Below are 14,957 nucleotides of genomic sequence, written 5' to 3'. Positions count from 1 at the left end.
TCATTGGTGATGGCAACAGATATCATTGACAGCCTTACTATGAGAGCTTATGTGAGTTTCCACAACTCTTTTGTAGACACATAAAATATTAACTATTTTGGAGAGCAGCTGTTTCTTTATGCATTATCCTTGATAATTTCTGGATACTGGCTGTAAGATGGTATTCATACATGGTAATTGGGCATTTACAATGTATAGAGGTGTTGTGGTATTTTTTTTTATTTTGATATTGGATGTTGTGCTTCTGCTGACCATCCCACATGGAATCTGCAAGCATAGAAGGATAATATTCTCCAGAGGAGGCTCAACTGTTCTCCAATGCACTTAAAAGCAAGGATGGGAATTTTCAGACTCTAATGCCCATAACACATGGATGTAGGTACATGCACAAACACAGAGAAGTCCATTTGCTCAGCCAGTTATATTTCATTGGGAGTTTTGCATCTGTTCTGGTGGATTTTTTGTTTGTTTTGTGGTCTCCAATGAAGATACAATGGTGTGGACACACACCTGGAGACCTCTAGAATTCTGATTTGTGCAAAAATGAAAGAGCCAAGAAACATGATTGGCTAGGTAATTGCAGAGAACAAAATGAGTCTCTATATGATAGAGAGGAAAGGCCTCCAGATCATAGACCCTATAGGAGAAATCCAACAACAGAAAGAACATGTGGATTAAATGTCCTTGTGTTTCAAAGTGGTATAAAGAATGTTTTTTTCCAGCATGTTATGTGGATTGACAGCAAGCTTTCTTGTCATTCTCAAAGTTACAGTTCTTGTCATCCTTGAAGTTTATATCTTATTTTGTCATTCTCGAAGTTATAGTTCTTCCTATTATCTTACAGTTTTGATGAAGCCATTCCTTAAAAGCCCTTCCTTTCAGCCTTGATGCCTTCTCTGTAAAATCTCATGCACTTACTTATCCCAGAGACACTTATTGAGCACAGATGTGCCAGGCACTGTGTTGAGTATTGGAGCTACTCCTCTGAATAAGGCAGATGGGATCCCCAATGTCTGATGGGCAAAAGGAAGATCTTTTCTTCTCCTCCTCTTCAACCTGTAAAGAAATAGAACCTACGGAGTCTCAAATAATAGACTGAACATATGGCTTCCTTCAGGTTTTCCTGATGGGATCACTCAACTTGGTTGAGATGATAGTCAAACATATTTCAGGTCTTACTAGGAACAAATAATATGGTTTCATGGCTAAAGCATTGCTTTCAGTCTAGAGATCTAGTTTCTTACTTTGCTATCTTGTATTACCTCGGTGTAAAAAGAATCAAATCAAAGCAACCTCTTCAGAGACATTGGGGTTTCGAATGGGTAGATTAAATGAGTCATGAACTGGAGTCACCCCTACCCTCACTCAGTAGAGCTGATAGTTAGATTTTCATCAGTTTTGCAAATTTGTTGATGTCCTGTTGGTAGCCTGAAATTATTCATGATGAGAGTATTTATCCCATAAAATAGGCAACTGCTAAAATTTGGGGCTTTTATTCCCCAGAAAGCCAGTTGTTAAGCATTTTCTAGCACATCCCTGTTTAAAGGGAAGGTAGATATCCTAATGGTGAAGTGGAAAGTTTGGAAAGATGTCAACATATACAGGATCAAAATGAAGGGAAAAGAAGCAAATTACTACATGAAATTCTAGGCAAATATTCCCTAGGGGCTAGTTTAATCTCTGTAGGGATGGTGTCCTGCTTTTTGTGCTTCAGAGGTGGTTGTCATGACGTTTTAATCTAGGACTATTTCATTTTATTGTGACAAGAACACAACATGAGACTTACTTTCTTTTAAAAATTTTTTTATATTAAATATAATTTATTGTCAAATTCGTTTCCATACCACACCCAGTGGTCTTCCCAACAGGTGCCCTCCTCAATGCCCATCACCCACTTTCTCCTCTCCCCCACCCCCATCAACCCTCAGTTTGTTCTCAGTTTTTAAGAATCTCTTATAGTTTGGCTCTCTCCCTCTCTAACTTTTTTTTCCCCTTCTCCCCCATGGTCTTCTGTTAAGTTTCTCAGGATCCACATAAGAGTGAAAACATATGGTATCTGTCTTTCTCTGTATGACTTATTTCACTTAGCATAACACTCTCCAGTTCCATCCACGTTGCTACAAAAGGCCAGATTTCATTCTTTCTCACTGCCAAGTAGTATTCCATTGTGTATATAAACCACAATTTCTTTATCCATTCATCAGTTGATGGACATTTAGGCTCTTTCCATAATTTGGCTATTGTTGAGAGTGCTGCTATAAACATTGGGGTACAAGTGCCCCTGTGCATCAGCACTGCTGTATCCCTTGCGTAAATTCCTAGCAGTGCTATTGCTGGGTCATAGGGTAGATCTAGTTTTAATTTTTTGAGGAACCTCCACACGGTTTTCCAGAGCAGCTGCACCAGTTTGCATTTCCACCAACAGTGCGAGAGGGTTCCCATTTCTCCACATCCTCTCCAGCATCTACAATCTTCTGATTTGTTCATTTTAGTTTCTCTGACCGGCATAAGGTGGTATCTCAGTGTGGTTTTGATTTGTATTTCCCTGATGAGGAGTGACGTTGAGCATCTTTTCATGATGTTTATTTATTTTTGAGAGAGAGAGAGAGAGACAGAGTGTGAGCTGGGGAGGGACAGAGAGAGAGGGAGACACAGAATCCGAAGCAGGCTCCAGGTCTGAGCTGTCAGCACAGAGCCTGACGCAGGCTTCGAACTCACAAACCACGAGATCATGACCTGAGCTGAAGTCGGAAGCTTAACCAACTGAGCCACCCAGGTGCCCCCGAGACTACTTTCTTAAAGAGGACATTATGTAACCATTTAGACAGTGTGTATGTTCTTCTCTTTGGTCCCCTAACCACAGAAGCTGCTAGTGAACAAAACAAAACATATTAGAAGAATAAAGAACATTGAATTTGGAATGACAGTAGTCGGTTGCTGAGCAACAGAGTATTCTATGAGACCCTGAGGATTATTGCTTCCACTTTTCTCACTGATTATCTAAGAAATACAAAATATCAGTATTGTAACCAATTCATAATGAAATAGGTGAAGCCTCACTGAACATCATTTGTGATTGATCCAAACCTGACTGGTGAATTGCATTTGTTTGGAATTTTTGATAGTGGAAAGAAAAAAGCTTGGTCTGAGAAGAATTGCACTGGCAGAAGAAAACTTTATTGTCTAAAAATGTGCAGACTCATCAAATAATCTTGCAGAATGTATAGTCAAAATTTAACACAGAAAATTTAGTACTTGATAGAAATAATGAAAACAATTACCACCACCTTACAGGGCAGGAATGTTACACAGTAGTGTTTCATGAAGACAAAATTCTGTTTGCTCAATCACATCTTTGATGTAAAGTTTACAAAGAGCAGAATTCATCTCTAAAAACTATTTTCTTTAAAATAAAAATTAAATGTGTATTTGTATGGAGAAATAAAGACTCCCAACACCTTACCTCAAGCCATACACAAAAATTAATTTGAGATGGGTCATAGATCCAGGCATAAAAACTAAGATGATAAATCTTTGGAACAAAACATATAATATTTACTAGCTTTAAATTCTTATATCCGGAAAGAGAAAGGTACAAAATTAAAAAGAACTAAAGAAAGTTTGAAAACAGTTTAACTGCACTGTGTAAGAAACTAACCAAGGACTTGAGATGGTTTAATGAAGTATGCTCCAGAAAATATTTTCTCCATGAAAATGATCAATATTGGTATAATTCCAATGGAAATATTTGTGTGTGTTAAACATTGAGTTAAAACCGCCTTGAAGACACAAAGTCTGGATTAAAATAACAGGGTAAAAACATCTTTACAACAATCCACAACTCTGTCTCATGAGCAGAAAGCTGCATCCATTCCATTTTATTCAACTGAGGAACATAAATTTAAAAAAAATAGAGGTAAACACCCAGCAAAGCTTCCATGCAACTTTGCAGTGTTGATAAAAGAAGTAGAAATGTACCTTTTGTTTGTCCTTTTCACCCTGAAATTGAAGCATCTTCCTTTAGATGGCCAAAGGTGTCCCTCTCCTATATTCATCGAAAAAATCCCCATTGGGGCACCTGGGTAGCTCCGTTGGTTAAGTGTCCGACTTTGGCTCAGGTCATGATCTCGCGGTTCGTGGGTTTGAACCCCACGTCAGGCTCTGTGCTGACAGCTCAGAGCCTGGAGCCTGCTCTGGATTCTGTGCCTCCCTCTCTCTCTGCCCCTGCCCCGCTCGTGCTCTGTCTCTCTCTCTCTCTCTCTCAAAAAATAAAAAAAATAAACATTAAAAAAAATCAATCCCCATAATATGTGACATCATTAAGTTCTGCTGTGGTTTGACAGGAGTTTGTCTTTATCGGTGTGTGCTTTATTCTAAGATCTTTGAATTAAACATTTGGTAAGATGCTAAAAAATATTTTAAAACTATACTTCTGAGAACTCATGATTGTCTTTCTGAAGCATTCTGGTCAAAACATATTTGATGGAAAGGAACATAAATCCACCCGAACTACTACTAAAAAAAAAAAAAAAAAAAAAGGAATATTTATTGTCAGGATACAAGATGAGTTGAACCTTGGCCTGGTGGAAGCTATAAGGCCAGCGGTCTGAGGCCAAGACTCAAGATGCTCCTTTACACATGTGCATTCACCCCTCCTGGCCCACCGTGGACCAGTAGCCCCTCGTATCTGCTCACTCGGGATGTATGTTTCCCATAAATTATTTTCATTATTTCTATCAAGTTTCCCATATGGCTCCAAAACCAGCTCTCAGGCATGAGCACCTACCTTGTGACTCTCAGCTCAAAATCTTGAAGTAGAGGATTCTACTTCGTCTTAGAACGGTCAATTTTAACTTTGCTGGTCCAATCAGCTGAGGGGATGACATGGGCAGAATCACTCACGTTGCATATCAGGCACAACGTGGGCAGGGCAGGTATTCTACAAGGGGTGTGGGTGGCTCAAGCAGGGTATCTGAATGACGTGAGCAGATCCATGGGCACTGGTGAACTGGAAGAGCTTATATCTCATCTAAAGAGAACACTCAGAGTCAACCAGTTTGGGTTATGCTGGAATGATAGCTCAGTGTGACCAGAGAAGCTACATATCTACATTTTATGCAAAATGTCCTGATTTTTAAAAAGTTGCCAGTTGTAGCAGCCACTGTCAAGCCCTTCCCAAATCCCTTGGGTACTTAACATTTCCATGGATGCTGGCCTGATTTTCCACTGCCAACTTTGCCTAAGGCTCTCTTTGGCCACTGGAGCCCATTCTACACTCACTAGTGGCATGATGGAAATGCTGGTGAATTAAGGCTTCCTGCGGGAAGTTGGACATTTCCTCAGCTCCCTTGTGCTTCTGTTGGAACTACTCTGGGGCATGGTCTATACTGACTTCCAGAGCTCCCCAGAAGAGTTGAAGTCCAGTTGCCCAGTAGTTGGTCATGCACTTTGTATTGGCTGCCCTTCTTCCCCATATCACTTCCCCTCCCCAACCAGTGTTTCTTAAAGGCACCTTTAATAAACGACATGGCCATAGATTCTTGACTCAGCATCTCTGGAGAGAGTTAATTCAAAAATTTTTAAAAAGTGTATCACTTAATCTATTGTATCTGCAGTGTTGACTCAATTCAAGAGCTGTCAGGTTATTAAAATTAACCACCTACACAAAATTCACCATCATATACTTTTTAGCATCATGGCCAGAGAGGCTTAGAAAAGAAAGGTCTAAGCTCAGGTGCTCACAGGTTGACAGGTAAACCCTGAGGAAGACCTGGAGTGTGTGGCTCCCTGTCCATGGCCTCCTTTGGCTTAGGAGCTAATGCGGCTTACAAGGCTTCCTCATTGTAGGTGTGAAATCACTGCAGGGTGTTACCACTTAACATGTGGAGCTTTTCAAGTAAGGAGGCTGAGAAGACACATACTTTTAAAAAAAAAATTTTTTTTCAAGTTTATTTTTGAGAGAGAGAGAGAGCACAAGGGGAGAGGGGAGAGGGAGACATAGAATCTGAAGCAGGCTCCAGGCGCTGAACTGTCAACACAGAGCCAGATGTGGGGCTTGAACCCATGAACCTTGAGATCATGACCTGAGCTGAAGTTGGTTGCTTAACTGGCTGAGCCACCCAGGTGCCCCAAGACACATACTTTTGAAATGTCAAAAGAGACTGGCCTGGGAGGTAGCCACCCTCTCTCCCTTCACAGCCATGTTTCCAGGTGGGCAGAGCGCACCAGCCTTGAGGACTGAGCCATGCTTAAGAGAAGTGGTTACCTAGGGAAAAAATAGGGATGTCTGTAGGGAAATGCAAGCTGGAGAAGCAGGAAGCTAATCCTTGAATGGCCCAAGGAGTAAAATGAGGGTGATGGGTGGGAGGTGACAGAGACATTTTCCCATCCAAGTAAAGGAGGAGTTTCTTGACAGCTGAGCTTCCCACCTGTTGCCCAAGGTGGCGTGCATTGCCCTTGGTGGAAGTGTTCACACCTTCGCCATGGGGGCACCAGCATGTCGTAGACTCTGGGTCTAACGTTCTCTCTTGTCTAGCAAAAGAGCGGGATGCAGGATTGAAAGCGAGAGATGGCTAATGTCCGGGAAAAGACAAGAGCCCCAAATAAGGGTCCTTGCCCCATTTTTATTAGGATCAGAAGGCTTACAAACATGGCGATGGACGTGCACAAAGGGACAGTGAATTTGTGAACATTAACTTGTGGATGGGAGGGAAAGGGGGTCTTGAGGATATTCAGGGTTAGGGGTTTGGGTTAATACAAAAGGAAATCTGGGCGCCAGGCAGTCGGGAGGAGAGTTGTTTACAGCGGACATGAGGCAGCACCTCTGTTTATCTTAGCTAGCCTAGGGACCAGACAGACAGGGGAAATAACCTGAGGGTTGACAAGGCACCTTTTCTTTTTTTAACCATCTCCGCTCTGGGCTGTTTTGCCTGCAACGCAGCCATCCATAGTCCAATTCACCAGTTTACCTAACCTGGACCTATCCTCCCATGAAAGCAGCTTTTCTGCTACAGTACTAAATTGGGGGCGCTTCCCCCTGAATATCTAATCTTGTTTATTTCATATACCTATGTATTGGGCACCTTTGCGCCTGTTCCTATTTTAGGCCTTTGCCTCTCTCTCTCTATTCTGGGGGCTCTGCACCCCCTCTCTATTTTGGAGTGCCTTTGCACCTCCCTATTCTTGGTGTGTCTTTGCACCCCCCTATTCTTGGGGTGCCAGTCTGGTTTACCCAAACTTGGGTGTGAGCATTTTATGGCTTTGTATTTCTTTATGCTTTGTTAACCCATTGGTGTAAGCCCGGGGGATTCCTAGGCTTATCTCTCACACCAGCAAAGCTAATGCAGCGTGGATATGGCGAGAGTCTCTGGGAGGCACCAGTTTTCCAAGGATGCAAGGGGTGGACCTCCAGTGCAATTAACCCCATTGTTGGGCCAGTCCTAGGAGTGGCAGAAATGCTCCTTGATTAAAAAAAAAAAAAAAAAAAAAAAATTATTTGATGGTCCTGGGAAATTACTCCTGGGAAAATTGAGGTACTGAATGTTGTTTCCAATTCTATTTAAAAATACACTTATTAGTAAGAGGGCTGGGAATACAGTTCTTTGCCTCTCATTTCTTCCAACGAACTAGTTTCTCTTTTCAATGAAAAAATTGCATAATCTTAAAACTTAAGAGAAAAAAAAGGTTCACTATCAACTGAGGGAAAATCAGTGCTGGACAGTGATACAAAATGCTTAAAGAAAAAAAATTTAAAAATTCATGTAATTTGAATTGTCAAGCCAGAGCCTGGAATCGAGTTTTTCTGTCCAGCTTGTAAAATCCCTGGTAATACAAAGATAATTATGGAAATATTCAGAGACTTTCCCTGGATCCAGACACAGAGCCGCCCCACTGGCTTTTACCTCTTAGTAAAGAGGAAAAGCATTCAAAAGACAGACCTGCCGTCATTGGAGCCACTTAAAGAACCAGCAAAAAGGTGACGTGCATTTCTCAGGATTGGCCTTGACCTGACAGGTCCCCAGGGGTGAGTCATTTTCTCCTTCTTCAGTCAGTTTGGCTGTAAAATAATTATAATAACGAGATCTTGTTTACTAAGAGCTGAAGTCCACTTCGCCTTGTCTCATTCAGCTGCCAGAAAGGAGAGGAAGAGAGGTAGTGATTAGAAGGCTTTTGTGGCTAACTGTCGTAGCAGCTTGGTGTTGAGAACCCATGCCTTGAATAAGCGAAGTCTCTCGTAAATTGGAATTGTGAGTAGTGGGTGCCCGTGTAAGTGTCCCTCTGCTTCTCCTGTGGGTCTGCACTTGTGACCTGAAGCAAACAAATAGGAAGGGTAGTTTGACTAAATAAATGGAGAGGGGACAGGGTAGGCGGGAAGGGGAGGAAGGAGCCTCCATCTCGGTCGGACCCTCCATCTTGCCAAGATCTGGCCTGTGGCCAAGTAGAGCAAAAGCTGCGAGAGTGCCAGTGGCTCAACCAAGCCCCACTGATCAGTGGCCTGGAAGCTGGGCACTCGGTGTCTCTCTCCCTGCAGCCAGTCTTCAGCCAGGGTCCGGGCGGTGGTGCCTCAGTGCCTGTCCTCAGTGGCTCTCAGTTGAACGAGCTGGACAGTGAGCTTGGAGCCTGGACTGACCACTCAGTGAGTCCTTTACGCTGAAAATTCAGAACAGACCTTCACCTCAGCAGTGGCTCTTGGGGCCACCTGAGAAGCCATGGCTAGGTTTACTCTCCAGTGGCAGAGCCTGGTGTTTGTGTGAGAGAGGAATACTCACTTCCTGCCTTTGTCCCTTAGCTGACTGGAGCAGCCGGCTTCGTTTACATTCCTCTAGTGGTGTTATTGAAAAGCCTTGGCAGCTCCCAAATGTCCCACTAGGGCTTTTCCCCACCCCACCCCACCCCCCACTATCTTTTTTTTTTTTTTTTAATTTATTTTTTTCTAGCTTTTAGCTAGCATCTGGAAAGATCCACTGGTTGCGATGGGCTCATTTTTCAAGAATCCGCTTTACCTTCAGGGAAATCAGGAAAGGAGCAAGCTCTCAATGTATAAATGTGGAGGAATTTTACAACCTCTCAAACTACTGCACCTTTTTTGTTTCAGTCCAGCATGTTACTGGAACGGTTTTAGGACGGAACTGCTAGTGTAACCCCTTGGGGTAGGGAGGGGTGAGGAGCCATGAATGGAAAGAAGTTATCCATTTTAAATTGTATTACAATCTGTCCTTATTGAGTTAAAGTCTTAGAGGTTATGGTTTGGGAAGGAAACTTGTTACAATGGTAAGGAACTTAAACCAGAACTTTTGGGGGGGATCTTAAGAACATATATATATATATATATATATATATATATATATATATATATATATATATATATGGTTTTTTTTTTTTTTTTTAATGAGAATAATCTATGATGTGCTGCTGTCCGCTTGGATTTCATTCAACTGGAAGGACCTGTGGTCGTGCTTGGCAGCCTGCTCTTATCACCTGCTGTCATCTTCCTCCTGGAACAGCCTTTTGAAGAAGGAGAGAAGCAACCTGCATTTTCCTGAAGAAATGTGATAGGTCTGCCTGCCTGGCACGCACGGAATCTACACTGGATGGTTCCCTGAGGACCGCTTGAAGTTGAAGTGCATGCATGCAATTTTCAGGCAGCTAATTAAACTAGTAAACTTCTGGAATCCAGACTGCTCCCTGGCTATAGGCGAAATGCCCTGCCTGTCGTGGCTCATCAGAAGGGGTTTGTCTATGGAAATCTTAGGAACAGAACAAAGAGACTTCGATCTGCATGAGGAATGAAGTCTTGGCTCTTGCCAGCAGCTCCTTAACTGCTGCATGATGTCAAATCCCTCGCCTAGAAAACGTCTGAAAGGAAAAGAATTGCACATTAGGCTTGGTTTCAGGAAGTGTTCTTTCTTTATGTGTGTGCTTCTGCATGGAAACAGGTAATCATGTGCTCCCTCAGGTTACGGTGTGGCTCCCTGTCTCCTCTTAGTTCCGAACACAGCCCTGTGTTTTCATTCTGGAGTCGCTCCAATCTGTGGACTTTGCTAGTAAGTGATGAACTTCAAAGGCCTTGGAGCTGGGGTTCCGTTCAGCTGCTGAGCCTGACAACCTGAAGATCCAGAGTCAGCAGAATTGCAAAGGAGAGCTCCCGTCTTCTCAGGAGGTTTTGGAATGCTCGCCTCCATCCCAGCAAGTGGAAAGCAACACAGGAAAGGCACCTCTGAACCTTTACAGAGAGGGAGCCATGGAGGGAGGAATAAATTGGCGAGGGTTCCTGAAGGAGGGATGGGTAGCACTGCGTTACTGTCTTCCTATAGATGAGATTCTACAGATCAACAGAGTCCCCTATGAATGTGAACATAGGGGCAAATCTTGAGGCCAAAATGAGCCTCTTGCCAAAAAGTATTCTTTGCTAATGCACATGTAGCTCTCTGCTAAGTAATTATGCTTTTCCACTTGTTGAAATGTCCCTTTGGTGCTATTGGCTCTCTGCCCCCCCCCCACCCCCCCCCCCACCCCCGGCAATAATGAAATTGCTTTTGCAAATTGGCAGCAGCTACTGTGGCTTTGGCTTTGGTGCCTCCCGACCCCACCCCTGCAGCTCAACCCCCTTTAATATTCCTTAATGTGGCGTGACCTGTTTTCACTTTATTGTCCTTATACCATGTTGGTGATGGTCAGGACGAGCTTCGTCTTGAGTGTGTTATGGCAAACAGAAGAGATTGTGAGCAGGAGAACAGTTTTATACTTGCTCCTGGCCCAGCCTCCCTGGGTAAGGAAGGTTTAGGGATGCCCTCCTCTCCAGGTCTGCACTGCACGCTGGCTGGGGTAAGGCCAGCTGCCTGGGTGTGTGTGTGTTTTACTTAGGAGTGGACACTGAAGGCTTTGTAGCCAAGAGGGAAGATTATCGAGTTTTGATGCTCAAGTGAGGGAAATTCCAAGCTGAAATGACCACAGTTATGATTCAGAATCATATCATGCCTTTAAATTTTTCTCTGCATTCCAAAGTGCACTGCCCCCCTCCCCTTGGGTTATCATGGAGCTGTTTCCGTGTTGTTTCTTATACAAACTTATCTCTGTAAACAGGGACGTAGGATTTCATCTCAATCTTTGATTTCTAAGGAGAAAATAAAGGGATTTATTCCCAGTGCCCTTGTGTTGACCTTGCCTGGGGGAGAGGGCTAGCAGAGCTGATGATGACCTCATCTCATTCCGGCAGGATTTCCTGGGACATGCAGGGCCTCATTCTTCTGCTGTCCCTCTGTGTTCAGCCACATTAAGTCCATAAGCTTCAGAGCAGATTACGGTGACATCTAATATCGGTCCCTTTAGGACTCGAGCATGAGGTCAAGCAAACATACAAAGCAATCATTATACTTTCCGCAGTCCCAGAGACCTTCTGCGTCAGCTGGAGAAACAGGAGGTGGGGCAGTGAGGTGGGGCACAGACTAGGAACTGAGCTGTCTGGAGCAGGAAATCAGCCTGAAAGGGGATGGAAGGGCTTTGGTGGGAAATAAATGGCACTGTGTTGTTGACGGAAAAAGATCTTGGCAGGACTGTTGTTGTGAGTGTTCTGTGGCTTAGAAAGGAATTTCCTACAGGCTGGACTAACCATTAAAAATATCTCTACCTTCAGGAGTCCCGGGCGTGCAATAGAGCATCGCTGGGGGAGATGTCAGCTTGGACCATGGGTGCCCGCGGTCTGGACAAGCGAGGAAGTTTCTTTAAGGTAAAAGGAAGCCTTGATTGGGATTTCTAATGGGCAGGCTTTCTCACTTTGCTGGGCTGCTTGAGGAGCTGCAGAGTGAAGCCTGTTCTGAGCCAGCTCTGGAGGGGTGGTGGGGGGGGGGGAAGTTTGCCTGAACCCAGCTGCGAGCTGTTACTGGGTTTACAGTAGGTTGGAGTTTTTGTGACCTAGTGATTCCAGACAGGCCCGGGATCTAGGGCCTGCGAGATGCAACCCTGTATAAAACAGTTGAGGCAATCTTTATCTGTTCCTTTTTCAACTGGATGATTTTATGATAGAAGCTGGATTTTGCATTCCAGTCAACCGATGCTGTAGGCAAGTGTGTTTTGCACTTTACTTGACTGTATGAATCACGTAGGTCCTTTTTAAAGAACAACAACAACAACAACAACAAACAGATTCCTGGGTCTCACCCTAGACTGATTGTTATTTGCTGGTGTATTTTATCAAATACTTAGAGGCCTCTTATGATCAGGCAAGAGAGAACCAAGGCATGATTAAAACTGTGCCACTCTCCATATGCATATAGATGTTAATGGGTTGAAATTACCTTGCTAGTTTAATGAGATTCTAAATGGGTATTTTATATACTCTGTGTGTATGTTGTAAATTAAGACTTGGTGGTCATTTCAAATTTGCACTTGGGAATTCATTTCCTTCTTATGGCTTTTGCTTTGTATAAAAAACAAGATCATGTAAAGGAGTAGAAAAACGGAGGTAAAATGTGCATTTGAAATCTGTCATAGGAAAGCGTTCAGACATCCTATCTTTTTCCTCAAAGGAGGAATAACACAGGAGCCTCCTAATTACCGAGGAAAACGGACAATGTTTACTAATTCTCCCATCTTGATGGGTTGCAAGTGTGTATTAACTTGCATGTATATGCTTCCCATTTGCAAAAGACTAAACCGATTTACTATGTCAATTTTGGACTCCATAAAAATCTATCAGAAGAGCCTTGTTGATACAGCAAAGCTAAATTCAACAAGCCAACCACAGTAAGGAAGGACATCATCAGGACACAGTCCCACTGGTGTGCAAGTGGGAGGACGGGAGACATCTTCATAGGGTTCAGAGGTCTGGGCTTGGGTCCCTTAAGCTGTATTTTCCAAGGCAGAGAATTGATCGGATTTCAGCAGAGCATGTGGCATAATAGTTCCGGATTGGTGGATTCAGCAAGACAATGGTCTTGAATAGAATCTTGGCAAGTTAACTATTGTTTGATGAGCAAGCTTTTCCCAGGTGAGCAAACTGTTTGCCAGGACAAATTGTCTTGTAGGAATTTCCTGCAGCAAATAGCAAAGTGATTTGTTGGTTTAAAGCCTTAACATCCTGGGTACGAATATCCTGGAAGAAATAGTTATGTTGACACAGATGGTCTCGATTCTCCGTCCTCATAGTTATGTGATGTGGATGTAGCCAGCTCTGTTCTTCATTCGTTTACTCAACTTGGAATAAAGCTGTACAACATCCACCCACTTGAGGCAGACGAGGGACTTTTCAAGTCTCTTATAGACCAGGCACTAATCCACCAGGCTCCTGACTCATCTCCAGTTCCTGGATCCTGTGTTATGTGGAGATACTTACTTCATCCTGGTAGAGGGGACAAACCCACCCCCCTCCTTAACACAAGGCGCTGCCTACATCAGCCTAACTATTGGTTAGTCTGTAATTACCACCTTATGCTCAGGAAATATGGGGCGGGGAGGGGGGTGGAATCTTACATAGCAGTTAGACTTTATAGTCAAAGCAAAAGAAGAAAATCAAGTATGGTCAAAATTGCCTTTGAAAATTCCTGAGGGAGGGTCCATATTGGACACAATACCACCTGTTGATTTCATGGTAGCCAGTGTGTCCTGAAGTCCTGGGGAGAAAAAAAATTTTTTTTCAGTTGGACAGCAGGTAAAGCAGTTAACTTATATTTCTGGGCTATGTCCTATGAAAGAATCAATCAGGCAAGAAGTGAGAGGCCTGCCTGACCCCAATGAAGACAAGTCTTGCTCATCTCTCCTGCGTCACATGTCCTGGAAGAAAATGTTGGCCAAGAGGTCTGCACTGTTTAACTTGGTATCGTCTTTCTTTTTTTTCTTCTTCTTTTCTTCCCCAGAGCTTAAATTGTTTAAGTTACATACTCCAAGGTAATGGTACATTTTATACTTCTTTTCTTTCTTTTCTCTTCTTCATAGATAATATTATTCTTTTTTTTTTTTTTAAAATTTTTTTTTCAACGTTTATTTATTTTTGGGACAGAGAGAGACAGAGCATGAACGGGGGAGGGGCAGAGAGAGAGGGAGACACAGAATCGGAAACAGGCTCCAGGCTCCGAGCCATCAGCCCAGAGCCCGATGCGGGGCTCGAACTCACAGACCGCGAGATCGTGACCTGGCTGAAGTCGGACGCTTAACCGACTGCGCCACCCAGGCGCCCCAGTATTATTCTTTATAATGACTATTCCATAATTAATGATGGAGTAGTATTAGTTATTATAATATTAAGTAAATAAATATGATTGTTAGTTATTATTAATGATTTCACAATTTAGGCATGTAGTTATCCGCAAGGATGAAGTCAACTGCCCTTTGGACACAGGTCAGGTGGGTTAAGGCACCTTTGTGTCTTGCAACTTATCTGAGTCATTTCCATGAGCCAGGATAGATAGAAAACCACAAACCGAAGCTTACCAGTTGGTTAGCAATTCTGATTTTGAAAATACAAATTGAATAAGGGAAGATAATGATGAAAAAGAGGCCTGGTGATTGTCTTTCAATTATCTACACTTTACACAAAATCACGTGAGCCCTAATAGCTGAGAAATGTGTATGGAATTCATCTGTGAGCCAAGAATGTAACCAAGTATTCTTACACTTCATGAAATTGTCCTGTCTGGTTATAGGGCATCACTGATGTTTGGGAAGCATAGCATGGCAGTAAGAGTCATTCCAAAATTTAGCCCTCCCCCCACCTCCCTAGGTATATGGAGTCAACCTCAGGTCTCAAAGTCCACTTCTTCAGGAAAGATTTTTCAGGAACACCACATTGGGGTATATATTCTCAGAGCCCCATTTACTTCTCACATGAAACATTATTTTCTTTTATGACTTGTAATGTGTTTAGTATTGTGAATATTTGATTGGCTACTGAAGATTGTCTGAGCATTCTGGGGTGGTTGACAGTGCCCCATGGTTATTATTCATGTGGAATCACATCCTGGAAG

At 43.0% G+C, this 14,957-nt stretch overlaps 1 protein-coding gene across 6 annotated transcripts in view; it reads left to right on the top strand.

Annotated features, from left to right (window-relative positions):
• RIN2 (Ras and Rab interactor 2) overlaps positions 1 to 14,957 on the top strand; it is a 225,342-nt gene that overhangs the window by 103,991 nt on the left and 106,394 nt on the right. For 4 of the 6 annotated variants that reach the window (XM_086701579.1, XM_086701583.1, XM_086701580.1 and 1 more), the window contains one exon: positions 11,633 to 11,725. In XM_086701579.1, the coding sequence (XP_086557705.1) occupies positions 11,669 to 11,725 (57 nt within the window). In that variant the 5' untranslated portion in view covers positions 11,633 to 11,668. Of the gene's footprint in view, positions 1 to 7,911; positions 8,024 to 11,397; positions 11,420 to 11,632; positions 11,726 to 14,957 lie in introns of those variants that run through there. The other 2 variants (XM_025932324.2, XM_086701584.1) reach the window with 2 other exon arrangements.

The sequence above is a fragment of the Puma concolor genome, chromosome A3, assembly GCF_028749965.1.
Source record: "Puma concolor isolate L17-30 chromosome A3, mPumCon1.1.hap2, whole genome shotgun sequence".
In the NCBI taxonomy this organism is placed as follows: Eukaryota; Metazoa; Chordata; class Mammalia; order Carnivora; family Felidae; genus Puma; species Puma concolor.
Note: the sequence above shows the minus strand (reverse complement) of the source record. Positions and strands in the feature narration are given on the sequence as shown.